The 27,331-nt window shown below is 40.2% G+C and overlaps 1 protein-coding gene across 1 annotated transcript in view; it reads right to left on the bottom strand.

The window, feature by feature from the left end:
• Positions 1-3,086: 3,086 nt before the first annotated feature.
• The window catches only part of SNX24 (sorting nexin 24), a gene marked incomplete at both ends in the record, with an annotated part of 176,521 nt that continues 152,276 nt past the window's right edge, over positions 3,087-27,331 (bottom strand). Inside the window, 4 exons of the mRNA XM_079701852.1 lie at positions 3,087-3,154; positions 8,521-8,585; positions 9,109-9,141; positions 10,513-10,607. Of these exons, the coding sequence (XP_079557978.1) occupies positions 3,087-3,154; positions 8,521-8,585; positions 9,109-9,141; positions 10,513-10,607 (261 nt within the window). The remainder of the gene's footprint in view (positions 3,155-8,520; positions 8,586-9,108; positions 9,142-10,512; positions 10,608-27,331) is intronic.

Here is a 27,331-nt window from a genome sequence, read left to right on the forward strand (position 1 = left end):
GATGAAAGCCATTTGTTATTCCTAAACTGTGATCGTGAGATTTCTATACTTTTCAAAGTGAAATGACTGAAGAATTTACCATGTGGGGATAGTCACAGTGTTATTGGTGCCATTTGTATACATGGCCCGCTGTTTGAAATGGGGGAGAGGAGGAGGACACCAGGAGAAAGGACACCAGGGCTGCCATATGCAAATTTGCCAGGTGATGGAGGTTAGGCCTTAGAAAGACTCTGCATACAACAGCAACTGGGGGACATTCTGAGATCAGCTCCAGGCAAACCATCAAATCCAAGAACTGGGGGATAAGGGAGTGTGAGGGCTGTCCCCATATCCTGGCTTAAGTGGTAAGAGGATTTCTTTTCCTCTTCTTTATTCTGTTTTCTTCCCTCTACTCTTTACTTCTTTATTGGCTATGAATCCATGCTTTGAAATATCCATGTTTCATAAAAAAGGGGAAATGGAATATATGTACACTAAATATACATTATTTGCTTGCATGTGGATGAAATATCTCTGGAAGTATACATGTAAACCAAGAACAGTGGTTGTCTCTGGGAGGGGAACTGGGAATCTAGGAGACAGGATGGGAGAAGACTTTTCTTTTTATATATCCTTTCATATGTTTTTATTAAAATTTAGACTGTGGAAATATATTCCATCCTCTTACCAATGTGCATTTCTGAGGTGCTGAGACCAGAAAGTTCCAACTCCTTCCCAGACTCCCTTGAAGCTGGGGATCAAGAATAAGGTTCTGCCAATTGCATGTGCTTTCATGAGCTGTAAAAGATGGAAGTGGGTGAATGCCATCTTCCTGCTGCTTTAGGCTGTGGTTGCTGACAAGCAAAGTCATGGGCGTTGAGAGGCAACTGTGGTGTAGGTGGTGACAGCTGAACACTTTGTTCTAGTGCCCAGTCACCAGCTTCCTGGGTGCTGCCATGAGGTAGTTATGGTGGTAAGTTACCTCCTGATCCTACGAGCTGATCCCTGGATCGAAGCTACATGTGCTGTTTTTGACTTCAATACCTTCAGTAGCAGCCTCCCAGCTCCCTGAATTCCTGCTAAAGGCAGAGGCTGTAGCTCCTCTGGCAGGCGGGTATTGGAAATTGCTGGAGCATTCTGGAAGTCGTGCCTAGAGACCCACCAGGAGTTCATTCCCCTCATCCTTCCGAAAGGTTCTGTAAGCACTGCTTCTTATTATTCCATTCTGCTTAAAATACCTATTGTGGTTTCTATTTCCTGCAATGGAATTGAAATGGAATATTAAACATTTAAATAAAAATTAGAAATGAAAGTCATCACTAAAAAAAAAAAATCAATTCTCAAAAAAGAGTAGTAGTGTCACCAAAGTTCTTGAGTAGTGTGCTACCAAAGATTCTTGGGCTTTATTTTTTAAAAAAACCCTTACTATCTTGGTAAATCAACTACTTAATGAGCACCTATTGGCTTAATAGATGAGGTAATTTAACAGTTACCTTGTCAGATTAGAAATAAATGTCTATATGAATATGTGAGAAGGTGTGTGTGTGTGTGTGTGTGTGTGTGTGTGTGTGTGTGTGTGTATAAAGAGACAAGACACAATTTGTGTTTCCAATAAAATCCTGGCAGTAGAAGACATATCCAAACACTTCTTGTTCTTCATTTTTATTTAACTCAAAATAGCTAATAACAAAAACATTTAAAAAATATCTCCAACACTTGACTATTCATTCATTTTTGGTTGATGACACTTGATTATTTAGTTCTTGCTTATTTCCAGCATGTAGTAACACATATATCATAAATAAATCTCTAAGGGTCTGCGGCAAGCTTTAAACCTGTATATTTAGATCCTAATCAAAAACCATGATTTAATTATTAGTTTTATATCTAAATATTTTTCTCCCACACAGAAGCTTATTAACTAATAACCATAAATAGGCTAGCTATTAACTGGTTTTCAAGGAAATGTCCAAATATGGCACATATATACAGGCTGCATATATGCTTTTATCCTTTACTACTCAAAATCTGAATGTTTGTAAGATGTACAGTGGAGTTATATCATAAACACATTTAATTCAGTACATGAGATCAGTGAAAAGGAAATGATAAGGAATAAGGAAAATAACAATCAATCTGGCAATTATACCACCTATTCAATGAATGGATGCCCTCGAGTAAACCAAGATGAGTGTTGTCAGTCTGGTGTTCCCTCAGTCACTGTAAGTTCATATCTGTCTCTTAGAGGGCAAGCATCTTGCAAGGCTAAGTATCATTCTAGTGTTTAAAGTTATGTGTTTTTTCTACAAAATAGCCCCTAAACACCAACAACTTCAATTGGTCTTCAACGGAAGAAACAGTTACCTCTTCCAACACTGGAGGAAAAACTGGCTGTCGTGGATGGAGATTTCCAATATGGCACCATTCTAAAGGGCTTTCAAGGATAATCTTGAGACCCCATTTTATCTTATGTGCCGACATTAGAAGCTAACCCCTGGATATGACGCAGCTCCACTGTATATGGAAATTAAAATTCCATGATTTAAAAAATGCCCTAATATTGTCAGTATAATTTCATTTCCAGTTTAGTTCCTTCCTCACATTTAGCACAGCGTGTTTCTGTGATGCTCTCCTGGTGCCAGCACTTCAGAATGTTATCCATCACTGGCTGAGAAAAATCTCATGATGGAACGATTAGTGTGTCATAAAATCTGAACAAAAAAGCTACCAAAGTTGATCAGTCTCACTGTGATTCAGGATAGGATTTTCAATTAGCAAATGGTGTGACTGAAGCAGAGAGTAACTGTTTTGCTACACTCGGAGCTCCCAAAGATCTTCTTCAGCTTTCTTCTCCTGGGTTTCTAAATTGGCAGCTACATTCTACTTAAACGCTTGGCCTTAACCTCAGCACCGCCCTGGTTCAGTTTCTATTTTTAAAAGCACCATTCTAATGGAAATGTCCCTGCTCTGAATTAAGCTGCGGCTGTGAATTTTACCACTAGCGAGAGCCATTATGTCATAGAGTTTAGGTTAATTTGGTAGGTATCGATTTCCTTGACTACGACTTCGAGAAACTTGCTTCAGCTTCTTCTAGCCATGGAGGATTTCTACCTAGGCTGTAGATGAGGGTAAAATATCCCATGGAGAACTCCTTCAATAACCACATTTGGAAAATCTGAAAAACAAAAGTAAAACTGCTTTTCTTATGTACATCAATAAAACATACGTGCATCTCGTAGAACGAAACAAGGTAAGGCCTAGGCCTAACCCAGGGATCTGCATCACCATACAGTTTGCCCTTGTTTCGGATGTGCCATCAGTCATGCTGCTTCGGCCTCGAGCCACTTGAGTGTACCACCAGGCGCTGCAGGAATGCACGGCCAGATTTGTAGCTTATTGATTTAAGGGATGTTCTAATGGTTAATGCTGCTAGGCCCCAGCTCTTTATCTGAATGTTTTCTCCCAAGGAAGATGGATTACACTGGCAATTCAATTTCTAACAAAATCTCAATATACTTGAAGGAATTCCAAGATTTCTACTGGGAATACTTTGCTTCAGTTTTTCCGTTGTGGTTTACAGTGGCGTGTAGTCCAAGTTGTCTTGAGTATGCTTGTTCTATTATACTAGCTTCTAGAGAGCAGGAGGACAGGGGCCTGCCTTCCTAACGTAAAAGGGCAGATTCCTGACCAAAGCCACACTTGTCAAACTTGAAAAATCAGCTACATTTTTATAGGAAGTGCAAAGGAAATTCAGAGGTGTATGTTATGTTGTATCTCAGTTTAGTTATCATGGCAGGTAAAATATGAACAGATAACTTGAACAGGAGAACCAATCTATCACATGGTTCAGAATTTTCATTTATAAACTTCAGTCTGTATATAATTATATCTAGGATTTAAATAAATATAGTTATTATATAAGGAAATTAAGTGGCCCAATACTTTGAGCTTCCAAATAATATGTTCACGGATTAATTCAACCTCTACAGAGTACCTACTACATAAAGCCACTTACAAGGGGATTGGACCTCATCAGGCTCTTGGAGGAGAGGGCTCAGGAGAGGGTGCTGACCAGGTGGAAAGTCTGTGGCAGGTGGGAGCCTGAGGCTAGTGTAGCAAGAGGAGTGGCTGTAAGGGCAGGGGAGCAATTCAAGCCTGGTAAGAATGGACAGGAATTCTGGCTTTATCTGAAAAGCAATGAGAAGCTACTGAGGGATTTCAAGCAGAGACAGCAATGAATTGTTTTGAAAAGATGACTGTGGCTGCCATTCAAAGAGCGACTGGAGCAAGTTCAGAGTGGTGATGGATTCGATGGTACTAGTGAGGGATTTCATAACAGTACCTACTTAACAGGCTGTTGTAAAAATTGATGAATGAAACAAAGTGCTTGGACCTGAACTTGGCACATGGTAAGTACCAGCTATTATCACATACCAAGCACTGCCTAATTACCGGGAATATAAGTAAGTAACAGTGCCTGCCACGGAACTTACATGCTAGTCAGGGAGACAAGTGAATAAACAAACAAAATGTGTTTTTAAAATATCTCCAATACGCAAGTACTCAATTACTTTTGGTTGATGACACTCACTTCATTTCTTAATGTTTGGTTTTATCCAACATGAAGTCACATAATTTTTAATAAAACATATCTTGAAAAGTTTGCAGTGGACTTATACCTACATACTTAGATCCCGATCAAAAGCAATGACTCAGCTAAGTTAATTTTAATTCTAAACGCATTTCTCACACGCAGACTTGTATTGATACCAATAGCCATAAATGAAGCTGTTGATTAATTTTCAATAAAATGCCCAAATTAGACATATTACATGCACCAGCATATATGCATTTATCCTTTACCACTCAAAATATAAGAGTCTGCTTAAGGTTAGTGATATCATAAGCTTACTTAGTGTAAACATTTTGATTCAAATCAGTAAGTTCAGCAAAAAGGACAAAAAGGAAAATAACATTAAATACTTTGGGTAATTCTACAGCACTCTAATAGGTCAAGCAGTGGTTTAAAGGCAAGGAGAAAAAGTAAAGCAGGGCACGGGGCCAGAGAGTGATAGGGGACGGGAAGGTGAAGAAGGACCTTTGTGCAAAGACGCCATTTGAGTGAAGTGGTGTAGCAGCCAGCTGTGAGGGTGTCTGGATGAAGAGCAATCCCACAGAGGGAACAGAGCATGCCCAGGCCCTGTGCTCACCGCCCAGCAAGCGCTAAGCATGTGCTAGATGCTGGAGATTTAGAGGGTGAAGGTGACAGAAAGAGAGAGAGAGAGAAGGCAACACAATTTGTGATCATTGTTCTAAAGGAAGCAAATAGGGCGCTCTGATAAAAGTGAATGGAACAGAGATATTTTATAATGAGGTCCACCAACTAGTAACTGATGAGATAATCAGAGGTCTTTTTTTTTTTTTTTTTTCTCATCTGTTACAGTTTACTCCACTCTAAACTGGATTTTGGCTTCATTACATGTATCATTTGATACAATGTCCATCACTGCTTAAATTACTCAGAAAACTGCCCTTGCCTTTGCTTCCCTTTGAGAGGTGATGAGAAGGAATGTGATTTGGGAAAGGTTTTGGTGGTTTTCATTTGTTTTTATAAACATTTATTGTGAAGCTTAAAAAAAAAAGTAAGGGGGTGGAGGGGCTCTTGGAGGCTACTTGAAAGCAGAGCCAGCAAAGGCTCCCTGAAGCTGCACCTGAAAGAGGAGAAGGGCCAACAATGTGTGAGGACAAGAGGGTTCGAGGGGGAGGAAACAGCAAGTGCCCGGCGGGGAAAGAGTTCAGCACGTCTGAGGTCCAGAAAGAACTGCAGTGTGGCTGGACCAGAGTGTGTGAGGGGGTCCCGGCAGACACGTGGGCCAGGGCCAGCCCACGGGGGGGCCTTGTCAACCACGGTGAGAGTCTGGGGCTCACAGAGAGGGTTGGGATGGAAAAATAGTAGTGTGACTCAGCTGTATACTCAAGGCCATCAAGGCCACAGCAAGGAGATTGTTCCAAAGAAAGTAAAATGAGAAGAGCAGAGGGTCTAGGACAGCCTTCAGGAGAGCTGCCAGAGCCTGGAAGAAAAGCAGGAAGGTGGGAAGGCCAAGGCGAGATGGTGTTTGAAGGAGGGGAAAGTGGTCACCAGTGGCTAAAGTTAATGAGAGGTCAAGGAGGAGGACTGAGAAAAGCCCACGGAGCTTAGCCACACTGCAGTCACTGGGGACCTGAGCCAAAGTTATTTTGAATTCCCCAGAAAACTCAAAACGAAGGCCAAAAAGCATATGCTAAGAGAATAATGTTTTCTTTTTGGCATTTTATATGAGGATAGTGTTTAACTGCCAGAATTTTAAAGACAGACACTCCTCTGATTTTTATGGGTGTCAGTGTATCTGTGAAGGTACTTCCAGATTCTGTACCTGGAACAGAAACCTCAACATTTTGTTAAGAGGCCTTAGAACACGAACATGGGATGCAAGTAAAATTTATCTTTAAATTAAATGCTAAAGAGTTGCAATAATGTATCACTAGTATAATACTTCTAAGACAATAGGAATCTGATTTATGACATGGGCTCGGCCAAAGTTCCACAAAAGGAGATGTAGTGGCTGGCTCTCTCATACCTCCTTTACATCAAATTCATGATTCACATTTACTCTCAAGGAGGAATCCCCTTTCTGTGCAAGTTGTTCAACTACATCAATATTCTACCAATGATCCATACTTCTTATTCTTTCTAACTCCAGACATTTGCCGCTGAGGCTCTTTCCCAGAAAGTTCCTCCCGTTCTTCATGGTCAAGCCAAGTGCACAGCACATGCTGCTTAAGAAGCTGGATGAATCGGATTTAAGGATCATAAAATATCTGCCCTCTTCCAGAAAGCATCCTGGCTACTCCAGTCCACAGTGATCGTTCTACTCTCTACACTTTTATAGAAATTTCAGTCAAATGCTTAAAATATCTGAGCAGAAACAATACCTGGAGAAAGTACTTGTGGAACCATTTTTAAAAGCTAGTAAGAATACTTCATAAAACACTGCCCCATACAAAGTGAAGTAAGTCAGAAAGAGAAAAACAAGTATCATATATTAACGCATATATGTGGAACCTAGAAAAATGGTACAGATGAACCGGTTTGCAGAGCAGAAATTGAGACACAAATGTAGAGAACAAACGTATGGACACCAAGGGGGGAAAGCGGCGGTGGGTGGAGGTGGTGGTGTGATGAATTGGGAGATTGGGATTGACATGTATACACTGATGTGTATAAAATGGATGACTAATAAGAACCTGCTGTATTAAAAAAAAAAAAAAAGAAGTTCATTTGGTTGAGAAAAAAAACCCCACTGCCCACTTAATCTACACTAGGTTACATCATGAATATTTGTTAAATGTAACGTCTTGTTAACATAGTATCAACTAACGCACCAGGCATATTTGTTACACGTGGGAAGCAAATGTTAAAGAAAGGAGATTATTCCTCACTGAAGGGATTTTATAGAGAAGATACTACAAGACCACATTCGTGTGTGGTTGTATAGCAAAGGCAGCTTTCTTCTAGAACGGTCCCTCAACAGAGCGGGGCTGCGACCTAGTCGGCCTTCTTTAAACTGATAGCTAAGTAGGTGATCTGAGCACACAAGCATCCCTGCCACAGAGAACAGTCCCCTCTCTCTTGCTGGTGATAAGGTTTTATTGTCAGAATGTAGGAATGGCGTCCACAGATAATTTATCTATTGCTATTTAGCTGCTATGCTATTTAGTTACTCTCAGAAACAAAGGCTGAAAATTCACTATATGCAAAGAGCACAGAAGGAGAGATTAGGCAAAAAGGGATCCACCCACCAGACCTGTGAGACTGGGCAAATCAGGGACCTCCCTGAGCCCCAGTTTGCTCAGGAGCGAATGATGATACCTGCCCTGCCTATTTCATAAGGTTGTTAAGGAAATTAAATGAGCTAATGTCTGAGAATGTACTCATGAAGAGCTGCATATCAGAACACTTTGAGAGGGACTCTGAATAATTTAAATTTCTTGGCACAAAGAAAGGACTCGGGCTAAAATACCAAATTATATTTACGCTTAAATTAAGTCATTATACTTAAAGATACAACTTTTAAAAATGTGTATCTGACTGTCAAAGATGCTGTAATCTAAATGGAAATGGAGATACGCATGCAATGTATATACACAGCTTTTGGAAAGAAGCATTTTAAAAAAGGACTGGAACCTTGGATTCAAACCCTAGATAAAAACCAGCAGAAGCCAAAATAACACCACCCCCAAAATTAAGGACAATAAATATCTTTCCCTCTTATTACTCTAATTCAAAACAGCCTGGCAAGAGAGAAAGAAAAATTACATTTCCTCCTGAAAGGCCTGCCCCAATTAAAATTCTGAATGTCTCTTACACCAAGAGCACTGGTTTATTGGCAGATTATTAAGCCCTGGCCAATGTCACTCTGTTAGACCTGTATTAAAAACGTGGTTTATGTGGTGCAGGGTCAGATCAGTAAAGAGCTGTTAGCAGATGACAGGTTTGATTACCGCTGGCTGCAGGCAAGACGTATGGATCCCTGAGGAACAGCAGCACCGGCTGGTGGGACAGTTTGCTGGAAAGGTCAAGAACAGGCATGTCAGCATCAGGGGACGATGGTAAACAGAAAACACTACAAACTAGCTTTGAGGGGATCAAACTGCTGTGCGGGGACATCTCAAGGTTTTTGTATCTAACGGTGCGGGTGAATAATAGCAAGCAGAGCTGGAGGAACAAACCAGCAGTGCACTCATCTTCCAAACATGTCTTTGTGGAATTTGAAGCAGATATACAATCTATACCATAAATCACTGCTGCAAAGTGATTTTTAAAAAAAATCTTGTAGTATGATTATTGATGAAATGTATTCTTATTACTTGTATGAAATAATGTAGGACTTTATTCCTCTAGCCTTAAATAGAATGGTTACTTCTGTAACTTCCCATCAAGTATTTATCATCTTAAAATCAATTTTCTAGCAAAGGTTTTCAAGAAAACCTTGACTTGAAACAATTAGATGATGGTAATTAAATGTTTAACAAAACCTTAGTCCCATTCTTGGTTTGTATAACTCCTGACTGACTGGTGTTTGTTCTTACCTTGACTCTTCAGATTCTGTCTCATCAAAAGATCTAAATTTTTTTTTGAAAAAGAAAAGAAGACCATAAAAGTTGTGTCAGTATTTATGTCAACAAAAGAAGAAATAGCCAGTATTCTTAGAGCTCTGAATTGGGAGACATTTTGAAAAGAGACTTAGGTATTTTCACAGTCACAGCGTGGCTGATGCCTCATTCTAAGGAATCCTAAGGCTGCAATAGTCTTGAATTTCAATTTTCCTGGAGGTCACTCAGAAATCCTATGGTTTTGCTTTTGGACTTATATAATGGAGAAAAGATTTCACTCATTTCATTCCCACTATCTCTTCTTAAAAAATATACAACTACATATGAAGCCCAACCTCCCAGCAAATGCACCAAACTGGAACAGGAAGCACTGACCATGCACACGACTTGGTGAGTGCGGTGTACGATTCTTGTTCTGAGCTGACTGAAAAGTGGCCCTGAGTAAACACTGCTGGTGAGGGAGCCGTGACAGGTGTTAGCCTCTCATCCAGCAGATGGCTGGGTTTTAACACAACTTTGGGTGTGGTTAGCTTGAACATCTTGTAGTTAGTGTGAGTCATTCAGGCAGGTCTGGAGGCAGCAAGAAAATGCATAGAACCCTCTCTCCAACTTGGATCTGCAGAGAGTTTGTGATGACGTAGTTCTTTGTAAATAGATTTAACATGTAAGAGATGTTGTCGACTGCCTTCGGACGCCAGATCAACACAGGTGCCCGGAGCTGGGCGAGTGGCTTGTTTCAGAGTTAATTCTTCAGAAGAACTTTTCCCAGTTGCTGCTGATATCAGATGTGTGGTTTCTTGGTAGAGAGGGATTAGAATGTGCAGCCCCCCATTTAGAAGTTTCTGAGGGAGAGGCAGCAGGACAGTGGGGAAAGAGCTTATGCCAGAGGCCTGGGCTCTGCCAGCTACAAGGCAAGAGATCTTAGGAAAGGCACTTTATTCCTGTGTGTCAGTTTGCTCAACTCTAAAATGAAGCGAATTGGATAAAATCACTTCTAAGATCATTTACAGCTTTAAAGATTATATGAATAAATGTGCCAAGGGGATATAGACTTTGCACATGTATTCACAAATAAACATTAGTCTCTAAATAAGCTATCTAGATTTATAATTCCCATCATGTAACACCATTCCATATAAAAGTATAATTTAAAAAGTCAATTCTTCAAGTTTAAACCTGAATTACTGAGTGTTGGTCACCTGGCCACAAGACTCAGGAGCAATTCCTTTGACTACAAGCAGGGGGCGACCGAGTGCTGTCCCAAGCCAAAAGAATGGGTGTGGCCAGGTTGGCCCTCCGCACCACCTGTGTTATTTGTTAGGCCAATAAGTGATTGAAAAGTAACTTAAGATACATGTCCAATAGGTAAACAACTCTTACCCACAGCTCTCTGCCTTTGGTAGAGAGGGCAAATGTCGCACATTTAGGAAATCAAGAAACAATTTGGGAAGTTCTTCATTTTCTAGAATGACAGCCTGTGAAAGCAGAAAACAATTAGAAAGTGAAGTTTGCTAGGCAATCAATCAAATAAACTATTTTGAAAAGTCATAACCATCCATCAAAGTTCTTACCAGCATTATTACCCAAAAGCAAAATTACCCATTTCACCCACCAAGAATTTAGGCCAACACACATGTTATTCAGTGTCAGCAAATGCTCCATTTTATCTATTCTTTCCCCCAAGCAGCATTTGCAGAGCATCTACTATATATACTTCAGATGCTGACTGGGGGCAAGACAGCCAGGCACCAGGTAGACACAGTTCCTGCCTTCACGGAGGTACTAATCCAGAATGAGTATTTTAAAAACCTGGGAACATCAATAATACTGATAAGATAGTTACATCAAGTTTTCCTTATTTAGTGATAAAGTGATCTGAAATTGTGTGTGTGTGTGGGGGGGTGTGTCTATCTACAAGAAACCACTACTGTTCAGGAAATACTATACATGGCTTTTTTAACTGGAAGATTTAGTCAAGATTCTTCAGCTAACACCTGTTTCAGCAATAGGATCAACAGACATTTATTGCTATTTGGACAGCTCCACTTAAAGGGTCAGTAACAGTTTTACCACTAAGTGTAAATCAGTGTATATGCTGAAAAAAAAATCTATAGAGTTCTTCCATTTAGGGAGCTCTGCTAAATAGCTGCCATAATGGCATAACCATGTCAGTTCTCAGATATCCAAATTATGCAATTTCAAGGAGAAATCTAATAGAGAACTGTAAGAGTGCATTTTCATATATATTTATTTTTGAAAGAGTCTGCCAGAGAAATGATTGCACATTTGCTCCCCCGCCCTTTTTTTACAAAGACCATGGGAAAAGCATCAGACGTTGTGCAATAATCTCTAAAATTAATGTAACTATTCTTAAGGGTCATTTTTATAATTTACCATGGCTTTTTCCCCCCCAGTAAGTACATATTGTTTAAAAAACAATGAGAATTGATGGACATATATACACTACCAAATGTAAAATAGATAGCTAGTGGGAAGCAGTCACATAGCACAGGGAGATCAGCTTGGTGCTTTGTGACCAGCTAGAAGGGTGGGATAGGGAGGGTGGGAGGGAGGGAGATGCAAGAGGGAAGAGATACGGGGATATATGTGTATGTATAACTGATTCACTTTGTTATAAAGCAGAAACTAACACACCATTGTAAAGCAATTATACTCCAATAAAAATGTTAAAACAAAAAACAAAAAAAACCACAATGAGAATTGATGCTGAAATGTCATTCATACAGCTGATCAGGAACAGCTATGCAGAGTGATGCAAAAGTTACATAACACATGAAAAAGGTCAAATTGTGTGTTTCCTGTATACACATAATTCTATATAATGTATTGTTTTTAGCCATAATTTACATCTGGAGCTGCCCCAATTCTCACCATGTTTTGGAATTCTCTTACCCAGTTTAGGACATATAAAATGGAATAAGCTGCTACAGAGATCACCAGTGCTAGCACACTGACCTCTGTACTATACTAGCGCTCAACTGTCCTGCTGTTCAGTCCCTGGAGAGGGGTAATCTGGAGATCCAGCCTTGTCTGGGGCTCTTACTATTCCTTACATGGCCATTGTACCCACTGAAGTTTTAAGAAATAAAAAAGACAAAAATAAAGGTATTTGGGGTAATACTTTATTCATTAAACAAATATTTACGGAGCACCTATTATGTTAGGCACTAGGATATGGCAGTGAATACTACAGGTCAATAGAATGTGGGCTGGTGGAGAAAATTAGTGATAAACAAGTAAACACACACATAAGTTAAACTTCCTTAGAATACAGTGACACAGAATCTGCACTCTCTAAATGCCTTCGCATCCATCCCTCCATCTTTCTAAAATGTTTACTTTTTTCTTGATTATAAAGTAGAAAAATGAAAAATTCATAAAATGGAGAGAACTCCCCCCCATCCAGGGTTATTCTTCCATTACTATTTCTGTTTCTTTCCATCAACTCATTTGGTTTTCATCTAAATTTTTATCTATCCGAGAATATTTTTGGGGTGCCCAGAAGGTTATTATTTCAGTGCCCCAAATCAAAGGTTCTAGGAATCATGATACATATGAAATTCCAAGGAATTTTTTTGCCATAATACAAGTTGCAATGATTATCAGCTTGTACTTGTAGATATCTATTTAAGAGGATAATACCTATTTGAATAATAAAGCTTAATGTTGTAACAAATACTGAGCTGTTCACCCTGGCAATAGTTTTAATTATGTGAACAAGTGGTAGCTTTCAGATTAAAAAAAACAGGGGAGGGGGTAACCATTATTATCTCCACCCCCATTTTTTAAAATAAATTAAATCAATAACAAGTGTGGGACACTTTTAATGACCTGAACTACTTAATTTCTAGGATCTTTAGACATGTCATCCATCACTGCAGTATGGAGGAGGACATCTCTTGAGTGTTCAGGGGGGTTACTTTCGTTTTATTAATGCAAGATTTAGGGAATTTTAACAAGGTGAATTGTTTATTTGCCTTGACAGATTGGCTTACAATGCACTGACTACATCTACAGCGTGATCATTAATGACAAAAGACAGGCAAAAAGCTGTTTACACTGCAACACCAGGATGGGAATTAATCCTGCTCAGCCTCCCCAGAGTGCTCCAAATAGATGATCATGTTGTTTTAGGTCAGATATACTAGAAAAAAAGAATATCGAAAACTTCAGAAATTTGTGAGCATTTTTGTTAAATGTTCACTGAATATTCTCAAATAATATTTTCTATAAAACAATGACCAGTGTGGATTTCAGGATTTACAGTTGTAAGAAAGCAGCACTGGCGGGGGGAGGGTGTTAGTCAAGCTTTCGGTTATGCGGAGGGAATATCTCCTCAACTGTGCTAAGAAGGCTTGTAAGAAAATAATTAATACTTAAGCCCAGAGACAGAGTATAATAGAGTAGAATTTACCTAATTTAATACATATGTATAAGTGAAATGACTGTCATTAGTTAGTACAGAGATGCAACAGAGAAAATGTATTAGGTCAACCAAATCTTTTGGTTCAGAAACACATGACCACATTCCATGAGTGACCCATCAGTGAAGTGGGGCCTCACAACTGTTTCATTTAAATCCTCTTCAGTTTCTTTCTTTTTTTTTTTTTTTTTTTTGCGGTACACGGGCCTCTCACTGCTGTGGCCTCTCCCGTTGCGGAGCACAGGCTCCGGATGCACAGGCTCAGCGGCCATGGCTCACGGGCCCAGCCGCTCCGCGGCACGTGGGATCCTCCCGGACCGGGGCACGAACCTGTGTCCCCTGCATCAGCAGGCGGACTCTCAACCACTGCGCCACCAGGGAAGCCCCCTCTTCAGTTTCTTGAAAAGCTTCCGCTCAAGAAGAACCACTCCTTCTTGACGCTGTACCCTGGGCCATCCCACATGCTTGGGACCCCAGTCTGGTCTAAATCACCAGACCTATTCACTAGATAAGCTTTTGATTAAAAAAAAAATATATATATATATATATATAAACAACATTTTAAATATCAAATAATATTTCCCTGTTGTTTTAGCTTGCTTATCTTTATTTTTGATTTATTTTCAATGGTAAATTGAATGGTCATTTTCATTCTTTACAGAGGCAAGTGGTGTAGCAGGAATATGTAGCTTTAGAGCAAGACCTGGGTTTGAGTATCTCCTCTGTCTACCTTAAAGGTCATTGTGAGGATTAGGTGATGTCTCCAAGAGTCTCTGGCATGCAATTAGCATTCGATAAATGTTAATTCTGTTTCTTTTGAATTTTTTTCTTGTATCAATTCTCAACCATCTATTTTATTGGTTTTGGAGGTTTGGATTATTGTCTATCTAACAAACAGAGCTTCTTAGTCCTCTACGATTCATGGATCCCTTTGAAAATGATGAAAGCTGAGAATCTTGCTTGCTGAAAAATACACACACATATGTAATTGTGCTGTGAGTGGTAGGGGGTCCAATAGACCCCTGACAGCCCAGCCAAAGATGCCTGCTTGTAGCTCTGATGTGGCAGCAACGCTGCTGGGCACACTTTTCATTTGGCCTGGAGCCTGAAGCACTGCTGGGCCCGTGCTGGATGCCAGCTCTCCAAAGGACACGCTAGCCTTCTTGTTTCAGTTTTCTACCTCTTTGTCAATTAGAACCCCGCTGGAGTGTGTGCTGCCTTGTATTAGAATTCATGAGTGCTTTCAGCTTTAGGCTGTGGTTGAAAATATTTGTCTGGCCGTGTCCGGTGAAGGATTTTTTTCTGAAAGTCCAAAATCTACTGCTGTACCGGATTTAGAAAGCAGTTCATATTTATGGCTTCTATGTCTTCTAAATATAACTCTAGAATTCAATAAGCTGTGGTGTTGAAGGTTCCCAAAGTTAGCAAAATGGAGGGAAAGTAAGATTTAAACTCTATTTCCACAGAGTACAGCTGATGAAGCACTAGTACACCACACCTGTTATGAGATGGGCATTTTGAACCACTGGGCAGTGATAGTCCCAGGCCCGGTGCTTTCTAACTGATTAACTAATTACTCTGATGGTAGAGTCCTGACACTGCATGCAAGTTGGAATGCATGGCTGGGTAGCTAATTTACACAGTAAAACATCAGAATTCAAAATGAGCATAACAAGTTGAAGAAAAAGTTGGAAATAATCCCATTAAATCGTACAGGTTAAAGTACTGAGTCAAATACTGTAAGAGGCAGAATTAATTAATCTCCAGATGCAAGCTGGAGAGTAGGTCACAAGTGCTGTTGGTCACAAGTGGTAAGTCAGCAAGGCAGTCCTGCTTCCACAAAGGTGTAAAATGAGCTGAGCAATCCTCTCACTCCACTGAAAGCAATATTATTTAATCCCCAAGGAAAGGGAAATAAGAATAAACTCAGGAAGAGCTAGAGGCAAGCAATGAAAATGACTAAAAGATTAAAATAGTGTCCATATGAAGAGGTCACTCAACAGTGGGTACCAAGCATGGAATGAGGTGGTGGAGGACCAAGGAGATAATGTGGTCTTTAAGTTAACTAACCATTCTGTTAAGGAGGGTGGCAGTTTCCAAAGCTGCTGGAACAAGAAGAGACTACTGTCCAAACTAGCAGAGAAGGAATCTATCTCTAGCTGAAGCTTGTGCCATAAAACTAGGAAAAGTGGCACATGCATGGGAAGAGTAGGAATCGTAAGAGCTTCTAAATATCAGGGTTCTGAACATCTTTTAGTTGCTCTTTCATACACATGCAGACTGGAGATGCTACAGAATTAACAGAAAACCACAGTAATTTCCAGCCAATTTACCACTCAGGAAGTACATAGGCTAAAAATCAGGTTGCTATTAAGATGCACAAAGGAAATGGGGCTAAATCAAAGAACTGTAACAAGTGTGTGATATATTATGTAACAGACTTTGCTAAGACTATATCCAACTCTGATAAATATTAAAATGGGCAATTGAGTGTACCTTGTAAGAAGAAAAAAATAATTATTATTCTTTACAACCATGTTACTCAGTTACAGAAGAATAAATAACTTTCCTTATTATAGACCAGAAATATCACTCTAAAAAAAGAATGGAAAAAAAATCTCTATGAAAATATTTACCAAAAAATTGCCTAAAGGGAGCAGAAAAACAATAGCATTGGTAGTAGCATCCTCCTCCAGCTCAGTGTTTACTCCAGGAGAAATGTCTCTTTTATTGAAAAGGTGCAATTATCATCATGTAACAGAAATCACAAAATCCCGATTTGTCTACATTATCAGCTTTATAAAATCATGTTCCCAAAGGATACCATTGATTAGTTGCACATGTGCTTTCTGTGACAGCCCAAATACTTAATTGTCAGTTATCTTTTCTTCTTCAGTAAGTAAAATGTAGTCACAAAATTACAGAGGGACCTGTTCTGCCTTAACCTTCGCTAGATGCCATCATGCAGTGGAAAACACTGGTAAAATATCACAGGATAACGCCGTCCGAAAAGGGAGACATATAAACACTGTAATGATTTCCCATGAGTTTCCATTTTAGAAAATTGTCACTAAGGCGAGCATAAACGGTGACATATCTCCACCGAGGACACGGTGAAATCGAACGCTGGCATTCTAGTTAGGTCCAAACCTACCCAGCAGCCAATTATAACAGGAACAGAACATCTTGCTGAAAACTTGGACAAGACCACTTTGCTAACCTTCCAAGATCACTGCACAAAGCTGCGCTGTTTTCACTGATTTGATCCTTTTATTCTCTTTTCAAAACATTAAAGAAAAAAAACCCCACCATATTTCTTCCCATTGTCTATCAAGGTTTTTTAACAACTGCAAGGAACCTCTCAGTCACAAAAGCCAGGGTATTGAACTAAGTTGGGAGGTTTCCAAGAGTCCTGAAAGCTCTTTTCCTATTCCACCTTGTTTGGTTTGAAATGCCCGACGGTTGAGGTGACAAAGTGCGTGACAGTTTTTCCTCTCTTCACCAGGAAAGATGCTGCACACCACACCTGCTTCAGAGGTACAGCTAAGAGCAGGGAGGGAGAAAAATCAATACCTCCTCACGGCAGTAAGTGGGCTGCCGTGTCCCTGTCCTCTGGGAACAAAACCTACCAGCTCACAGAGGCTGTGCCGTCCTCAGTCCTCCACTTACCCTTCCCCAGCACTTGCTCACAATTTCACAAAATGAACCACAGTAAGGTTACCAAAGGAACACTTTTAAAAAAAGTCAGCTGGTAAATGGATCTAACGAAGGCTCATGACCACCTAAAAAATAAAAATCAGATGTGCTCTGGAAGAACCCAGTGTGCCACGCATCCTTCTTTGTGTGTGCCACCCTTCCCAAGACACGTCTCCTCGGTGTCTGGTGAAAACTGAACTATTCCTAGATTCAAATATAGATATCTGCTATCGTTTCACAGGGCTTTACAGACTATCTTGCAAGAAATCTGAGGACTTGCACTAAAAGCTGAAGGCTGCTGACAAGGGCCCATTTAAAACGGTAAAGAATCTGTGCAAAGAAACAAAGTCACTTGGCTTCAGAAAGATTTGACAGAAGAAATCTAATTTCTGATAATAGGGCTAAAAAGATAAAACTAACCATGGAACAATAGCAACTGGAAAACCAACCATCTTTTGAACTATTTTTTTTTTTTTTTTCTGTATGCGGGCCTCTCACTGCTGTGGCCTCTCCCATTGCGGAGCACAGGCTCCGGACGCGCAGGCTCAGCGGCCATGGCTCACGGACCCAGCCGCTCCGCGGCATGTGGGATCCTCCCGGACCGGGGCACGAACCCGTGTCCCCTGCATCGGCAGGCGGACTCTCAACAACTGCGCCACCAGGGAAGCCCCTGAACTATTTTAATACCAAAATTTATGTCCTCTGTGTTTCTGGAATATCTATTGATAAAAAAAGATATTTGTTTACCAGGTACTAAGTACAACCACTGGCACAATGGGTAACCAAACAAACATGGTCTTGTCCTCCCAGGACTTACAGTCTAGTGGGGGAGATGGATGGTTTTCAAATAATCACAGTGATGAATGTGAGATTACAAACTGAAATAGGTACCTTGAAGGAAGTAAATCCCTTCTTTAAACAACAGTAAAAAAAAAAAAAAGCACCCTATTAACCTGTGAAGTACTAACAAAGCTTCCCTGGGAAAGTGACCCTTCGGCTGGGAGTTGAATGAGATAATGGGATAAAGGGAGTGGGGTATTTCAGATGCAAAGCACAGCACACTGTTCAAAACACAATGTGTTCAAAGACTTGTGGAAGGTGGAAGCCTGGCATTAGGAAAACTGAAAGGCCAGTGAGGCTGTGCCTGAGGAAACAATGAAGCTGAGCAATAAAGTAGGAGAGCCTGAGCTGGAGAGGTGGGGCAGGACTTCTGTGTCATGTGAAGGATGATTTGTATTTTGACTACAACTGGAACAGCAGTGGTGTTCCTCGGATCCAGTGACTGTGCATTATAGTCTCTCTTTGGCTGTCTCTAAACAGCTTCTTAATCTACTGAGTTAATTTTAACCATTAGATTTTCATTTCATATTTGGTTCCTTTTCAAATCTGCCTGTTCTGCTTTTCTTAGGCTCATGATCTTTTCTTATGCTTTCAATTATTTTAGACATTTTAATTTTGGGTTTCCATTCAATTGTCCTTTTACTTGAACTTCTTGGGATTTAATCCTGTTTTTGTGTCTCTCACTCATAGCTGTTCATTTTCTTCTGTTTTGTAGTTTAGGTTCATGAGCTCATCTTCTGCAGGGCTTTATCTGTGGGAAAGGCTAGGCCAGGTTCAGGGAATGCCCCTCCCCCCCCAGTGGTTTTGCTTCTGCTCTGAGGAAGTACAGCCCTGACTGAGATGTAGTCAGCTTTGTGAAATGATATATTAATTTTCTAGATTGGAGGCATGAGATCATGCAGATACAGAAACTATAAACCCTAAACTCTCATGAAACATGGTTGAGAAACTTTGTTAGGAAAACTTTTGTCCATATTCAACGGATTTTCATAGGCCAATGGTCTCCAAAGTGGGTTACAGAGATGTGGAGAGTTAAACAAGATAATTAATTGTGATTCAGAAAAACAAATGTTAAAAAAGATTGAAAATATATAAGAAAAAGATTTAAAATAAAAAATAATGAAAAAGTAAAAAACCTATCTTTTCTAATTTTTAATGGATTTATAGCAGTACATGTATAAAACATTATTAAATATGCATATATTGAAGTATTATGCTCAACTGTTTTTTGATAAGGATATATAGTCCTAGGTCAATAGACTATTACTCTGACTACAGTGCATAAAGAGCTTATAAGAGCCAGTAAGGCCCAATCTAAACAACACTACTGAAATAGTCTACCTTAGCCTTGGTAATACTTTTACTAGGGTATAGCTCTATTATTAGAAATGCCCTTCCCACCTCTTCTCAACAGGCCAACTCCTACTTCTCCTTCAAGTCTCAGCTCAAGTGTTACCTCCCTTAGAAAACATTCCTGAGACCCTCAGGTTGGGCTAAGTTATCATTTTTTATGTGTGAAATAAAAGAATCATTTTATGTGATGTGATGATTAATACTGGACTGAGTCATATTAACTTTCAACAATTTTAACCTACCACATAAGGCAGTTTTCATATAGTTTATAACAACAATATTTATTTAACACCTGGTCTTTGCTGGGCTCTTTATCTTATTTAATTTTCACAAAACAATGACATACTTTCATTATCCACATTCTACCTATGAAGAATTTGGGGCTCAGAAAGTCTAAATCACCTGTACAAGGTTTCTTAAAGGGTAAGGGGACAGGCAGGACTGGAACCTAGGTCTCCCTAGCTCTAAAACTACTGATCTACAGATGTACCTATCATTCATTCCATAAATATTTACTGATGTTTATGCATGCACAACAGCACTGGGCTACATAGTTTAATTCTTTTCTTAGTAAATTTTATTGGAATCCTTTATCTTTTCCAATATATATTTTTCTACTGTATTTATAAATTTAATGGAACCCATAGATAAATTTAATGGAACTACTGAAATTTAGCTCCCTTAAAATACATTTCTAATTTTCTTTGGATTTAAATTTTTGCTTAGCATCGCAACTAATTCTTACAAGTATATAAAGACTCCAGGAAGAAGAACAATAAATTTCATTAATTTCTGTCCTACATTAAAAAAAAAAACAAACTGAGGATAAAGCAAAAGCAAAGACCAAAATTATCTGGCCTCACAACATTTCAAAACCTATTTGGCAACTTCTGACCTGCTCAATTCTTCTTTGACTGGGTAAAATGCTTTAAAGCCATATTTTACATACTTTTGATCCATTTAAATTACCTAACTACATGTTGAAGAACAATGTGGCTCAATTACACATTATAGATAACACCAGATTTATGAGGCATTTTCTTGATCTTCAAATAGAGAAAAAAAATTCTGAAAGCAATAATAAACTAGCTACTTACCTATAAGTCAAAACTAAAATCAGGGGACTAACACATTTGAATAAAATCATGTATTACAAAGTAAACCAAAACTGATTTAGTTATTCAAACAATATGGTAAGACACCAATTGAAATACAAATTATAGAATATGCTTATGGAAGCGCTATCTTTTTACTTTAAAGAAGAAATAGAAATCAGAACTAGGCTCGTAAGATGTTGCTTGGAGAGAGCCTCTGGAGATTGGTTTTTAATGAAAGATTTACAATTAGCATAGCCTATGTGTGTTGAGGAATTGATGTTTTTAAAGTGTTTAAAGTGCTTGAAAACAATTTGCTCTCTCAAGTCCCTTAAACATGCTCCCAACTCTCTACTTTATTCCTCTGATTTATTTAGCATTCTCTTTCTTCACATACTGTGCACTTTGACACAGCCCCAGCACAGCTGAGTTTCAAGAGGTGTAGTTTAGATCAATTAGGCCTTCCGAGGTATACACATTCTCACTGCACTATAGCTAAGACATAGTGTACTGGGCAAATATCTTTTAAAAATTTTTAATGAAGACCACCAACAGTATTTTATATTTGTCCAGGTATAAGCACTGCATTGAGTCTCCTGTTTATATGCTAAAGTTACGCAACTAATGTTTTACATGAATTTAAGAACCTTGAATGAGGCTGAACTTGGAAGTTCATAGTGAATGGTACTCAGTGGGAACACGTAGTGGGAAGCAGCTACAGAGTGAGACAGAGACTTATTCTGAGGTGCAGTAGCAAGTCCTCAGAGAAATGTACCAAAAATGAAAAGTGGCCCTTGTGGAGATGGTTCATAGGTCTAAAGTTAAAAACAAGTCTATATAGGAACAAGTCTATATAGGAACAAGTCTATAAAGGAAGTGGGGAAGAGGTCCTTGACCTCTTGGCTGCAACAAAAAATGCAGTTAATGAAATTGTTCACATAAAATACACAGGTGGGTTAACAGTAGCCCAAAAGGACTACACCAAGGGAGACGGAATACGACAGCATGAAAGAAGAGAGAGTGGGTCTATATGTACCTGGCTGCTAGTCACCACATCACGTCCAAGCAGGAGCCTGTGCTCTCAGTCCATGGAAAGAAGAACACACCTACTCTGGTCCTTCCCCCAAATCTGATGCTGAAATAAGTCCTCCCATAACTTGGAGTTAAATTATCGATGTCTATTTAGGGATTTACACTCAACAGTGAACATGGACCCTTTTCTGGGGGGTTCCAGATTATACCAGCCTTCTTCTGATAGGCTCCCAGGTTTCCCAGGAAGTAGGCAGGGAATGACTGCAGGGAAAGCTACTCTACACTTAAGCTTGAATTCTCTGCCTGCCTTCTGCCACTGGAGGCTGTGGCACAGACTGTTGGTTGCCCACCCAAAATCCATGCTCCTCTTCTTCCTTATTAATGGAGCACCAATTTTTGGTGGTGGTGGTGGGGTTTTGGCAAATTGCCAAGCTAAAAAAAGCAACCGGGAATAACAAAAAACAATGACAATAACACCCCTCCCACATTTCCCGGATTCCCCTGCCATGTGTTGCAGACCTGGCCACTAAGGTGTCAGTGGAAGTCACCGGATGGGAAAGACCCAAAAAGTTCCCTAAAAGTGAACAGTCAGGCTCCGCTGGTCCTCATCTTTTTCCTCATCTTTTCACCCCTTTCCCCTCCCCTCTTTCCTGGAACATGAGCGTAGTTTCTGAGTTCATATGTTACCTTGTGATCATAAGAGAAAGGCCAAAAGAATCAAAGAGATCCAATCCCTGTCGATCTTGAGCTACGGAAACAAAACCCACAACTACCCACCACTGGTAACGCTTGAGGAAATAATATGCCTGAGAAAGAGAAACCCCACTTTTAGTTCAGTCCTTTTATTTCGACTGTTACCTGTGGTAGAACACAAACCCCTGCTGATACAGACTTCTTGCCTCCGCAGATCATAAAGTCCAATTTTTGGCCCAAAGAGCAGAGTACTGGGTAGAATATTTTAACAAATAGAGAGAAGAAAAGGAAAAACCCAACTCTGCTCTTTTACTTTTAATTCACTATTTTAGTACTGGTGGCACAGTGGTTGAGAGTCCGCCTGCCTATGCAGGTGACACGGGTTCGTGCCCCTGTCCGGGAAGATCCCACATGCCGTGGAGCGGCTGGGCCCGTGAGCCTGCGCATCCGGAGCCTGTGCTCCGCAGTGGGAGAGGCCACAACGGTGAGAGGCCCGAATACCACACACACACAAAAAAGAATACTTTAAGAAGGAATGAAGGAATGAAGGGAGGAGGGGGGGGAGGGAGGAAGGAAGGGGAGAGGGAAGGGGGGAAGGAAGGGAGGAAAGAACCAACCCTGCTATTTTTATTTTTAACTTACTACTTTAAAAAAGTCCACAACATAAAGAATAGTCTATGAAAAATCAAAAAGCCATTAGATTCACACATACTTTGCATTGTCTATAAAAAGCAAGAAAAGGACAAATACATGAAAAACTTGTCTGCCTAACACAGCAGGTGCCAAGAACACACATTACCAAATAGTAAAGAAATCAAGCATATAGGTAACGAGATGAGACTAAACAAATAAAAATGTAAGCTGATTATCCAGAAAAATATCCTACCAAATCACAGACAGTATCCCTACGGAAATGGAAGGTGTTTCATTAAATTTATTTTACAAAGGATTGTCCAAATCACTGTAAAGTGACCCAGAAGGAATAATTTAGCATTGGCTAGTGGAAGAAAATACAATTCTACTTTAACTTTTTAATCACAAATTTTATGATCTTTTAACAGCTTTCTATTAAGAGCAATTAAAGGGAGACAGCAAAGATTTACGCTGATACTCTAGCAAGTTAAAATGACTATATACATTTTCAAGCAGAAGTTTTATATTTTGAAGATCTTAGCAGTTTGAGGGTAAAACACTGATTTATTAAAAAAAGAAGAAGAAGAAAAAGCTGGAAGATGTGCCTCTGGTGTCTGAAGATAACATTTTTGGATTGACTTCTGCTCCCTGCCCATGGCTGTCCCTGGTACACAGCCTGCTGAGAAGCCAGACATCACTGGGGCTAGGCAGAGATACAGGAGAAACACAAGGGTACAAATACAACAGAGGGACCAATGCACAACCTGGACACCTTGTCAGGCCTACACACTAACCATACTGGTCTACCAGACCAACCATCCCAGGTAGTGGTCTACTCAACCACGCTTCCCCCCAGCCTGGCCCAGCTATGGCCCAGGGAGAGATCCAGGGAGGCACCAGGGAGCACCTGACAGGCAAGCTCCTATTTTCTGCCAACAAATCTTTTTCGTGTATGTTTCCCCAAGGCTCAGCTGGGTGTCATCACCTAGGGGTGGCCACTGATCAAGTGCACTACACCTTATTATCTTATAGTTACGGAGAAATGGTAAATAGGTTGTTTCTGTTTACAACAATTTTATGCACTTTTGAACATTTATTCACTTAAATTGTTCAAAATTAATCATAGGTAACTTTCTTAAGTCCTCCGTGCTTCAACAAGGTCAATAATATTATCTACCCCAGAGGTTGTAGTTGTGATCAAATAAGACTCATGCCTATAAAGAAACTGCTACAGTGCCTACTGTACTGTAAGTACCTAATAAATATTATTTATTATTATGATTCTTAGTAGTAGCAGTAGTTTAAGATGAACAAAAATAATCTATCACAGAAGCCGAATAATTTAACAAGCTGATTTAAAGAAAGTAAACATTTTCTTACATGGTTTTACTTGTGTCATTGTTAATTTTTTTAAAAAAGCTTGTGCTTTGCATAAGATCCAACTATCTTGTAACTTCCTGGCCTCTTAATGCATACACTGATGCATGCACACAGGCCAAAGTATCTGTTTTATGGAATTTTTACACAGAACTCCTTTAGTCAGATCTTTAAAGCACTATCTCTGTGGACCAATGAGGTTAGACATGACCTAGCTGTGCTACACAGAGCCCTTCTTTGCAATGGTGCTGCCCCCCTATCAGTGAAACGTCCAAACCACTGATCTAGAGATTTCTCACTTCCATCAGCCCCCTTGGACTTTTCAGTGTTCCTTGTCCAGCTTCAGATTCCATGATTGACCGTGATAATCAGTTCCCTGAAATGCCTCCAACCCCATGAAGCCCCCCCCACCCCGCTCTGTGTGCTCAGAATCCCTCAGTTCTGGCTGAATCCTGGCATCTCTTATCCATGCCTCAACCCCAGCTGTTAAACACCACGAGAAAACCACACAGTACAAAGAAACTGGTTTCACATTAAATTCAAGGTCTTATCTACAAAATATTGTCTTGTTTCTCTTCTCTAGAACAATGGTTCTCCAACTTTAGCCAGCAGCAGAATCACCTAGAGGGCTTGTTAAAACATAGATTGCTGGGTTCCACCCCCTAAGTTTCTGACCCAGTAGGTCTGGTATGGGACCTTAGAAATTGCATTTCTGAAAAATTCCCAGGTTCCCAGGTGATGCTGATGCTATGAGAACCACTGCTCTAGAGGAACCACCATCATCCATCTCATACCTTCTCCTCTTCTCTTTGAATCTCCCTTACCCCTTCCTCCACCCTCCTCCTAAGCTGAGAAACAGTCTTCACACTTCAGTGAGAATACAGAAGCCACCAGACTTGATGTCCCTCATCTTCACCCTTCTCTATCTACATTACCCTTCCATCATCCTCTCTTCCTTCTTCTGCTATAGTGGAGGAAGTGCCACTCCTTCTCTCAGAGGCCAATTCCTCTAGTTATACTCTGGCTCTCAGCCTACCTCTTGACTTTCTCAAATGTTTCTTTAGTTATAACCCTTATCTCCTCTGCCTATTCACTATCTAATTCCTTCCATCCATCCTTCCTTCCATCCATCCATCCATCTTTCTATCATCTCTGCTGAACCATTCCTATCAGCTTACAAATATGCTCTAGTATCTCACAGAACAAAATAAACAAATCGAAAAAATCTCTCAGAGAACACAGCTTACTTCTCTGCTTCTTTTCATGGCATACGTTCTCATGACTGTTCTACAGATGCTGTTTCCTTTTCTTATCTCCAGTTCATCCATTACTCAACCCTCTACAAAAATGGCTTTGGTTTCCACCATTTGCAGCCTGTCAAGGTCACAGATCTCTTCTGTGTTGCTAAATTCCATGGCCACTTTTGTCCTTAACATACTCAACTTCTGAGCAGCCAGCACTCAGCCAAACAACCCCTCTCCCACTTCCTGAAATACTCTTTTCTTTGCTTTTGCAACCCTCTGGTTTCCTCCTATCTTGTTTTCACTCTCCTTTGTTACCTCTTCCTTTTCCACCTGACCTCAAAATGTTGGGATTTTTCAAGGCTTAGCCAGTGCCCTCTTGTCTCCTCAGTCTTATCTGAACGTACCAACCGCCATGGATTTTAAAACCTTTATGCTGATGAGATGCATATTCATTTCTCCAGGCTGGAACTTTCTTCTGGGTTCCAGACTCATAGAACTAAATACCTATTTAACATCTCCACTTGAGCTTCTTAAAGATATCTTCAATTCAAAATGTGCAAAGCAGAAATTGCTGTTTCCTTAAAAAAAAAAACAAAACCTGCCATCCCCTTCTTCACCACCTTCTTCACCTCAGCAAATGAGGGCACCACCCACCCAGCTGCCAAAGCGGAAAGCTTCCTTCCCTCCACCTTCCATGTTCAGCCTATCATCAGCGTCACCTGGAGCTCCTCTCCCACTCGCTCATAAAGCTACAGCCGGAGCGGTCTTCAGAGCCACCGGTGGGCCTATGCTCCTTCCCACAGCCTCTACATCTGCTGTTCCCTTAGCCTTCTTCTCAGAATCGACATGGTTAACTTTCCTCAGTCTTAGGTCTTGGTCTAAATGTCACCTCAGAGGTGCCTTCCCTGACCACTCAAACTCAAGCACTTGCTCTCACTCCTAGATCATCTTTTTCTTGCTCCCTTATTTTTTGTTTCCCTTATAGCACTTGCAATTATTTTATTTATAAGTTTACTTGTTTTTTGTCCCTTCCACTCCAGCTCCAAGATGGCAGGACTGAGCCTGCTTTATTCACCCTTTACCTCTGCATCCAAAACAGTGTTTTGCATGCATGAGGGTTACTCCAGAGGCAGAACCTAACACAGGCAAATACTGAGGAGGCAAATTTTGGCTTAATATAAAGAGAAACTTTGTAACTGAAGTTTCTGATGTAAGGTTACACTTTGCGAGATAACAAGTACCACCCCAGCAAATACTTTACCAAAAGTAGTTGAGGTCCAGCTGCTACAGAATGTTGTAGCAAGAATTTATACAGTCAGGAAATTAAGCAAGGTATTTGCTAAGAAAAACAGTAATATTGGGGCTTCCCTGGTGGTGCAGTGGTTAAGAATCCACCTGCCAATGCAGGGGACATGGGTTCGAGCCCTGGTCCGGGAAGATCCCACATGCCACGGAGCAACTAAGCCCGTGAGCCACAATTACTGAAGCCCGTGCACCTAGAGCCTGTGCCCTGCAACAAGAGAAGCCACCGCAATGAGAAGCCCGTGCGCTGCAACGAAGAGTAGCCCCCGCTCGCCGCAACTGGAGAAAGCCCGTGCGCAGCAACAAAGACCCAACGCAGCCAAAAATTAAAATTAATTAATTAATTTAAAAAAACACAGTAATATCTGGTATCAGCATAATATTTTATGGATTGCCAAATGGCCCCACATATACTGGGTCACTTAATTCTCATCACCACCTTTGAGGTAGATAAGATCAAGGACATTTTATGGGAAAACTAATTCTGTGAT

Source organism: Hyperoodon ampullatus, assembly GCF_949752795.1.
Source record: "Hyperoodon ampullatus genome assembly, chromosome: 4".
NCBI lineage: Eukaryota > Metazoa > Chordata > Mammalia > Artiodactyla > Ziphiidae > Hyperoodon > Hyperoodon ampullatus.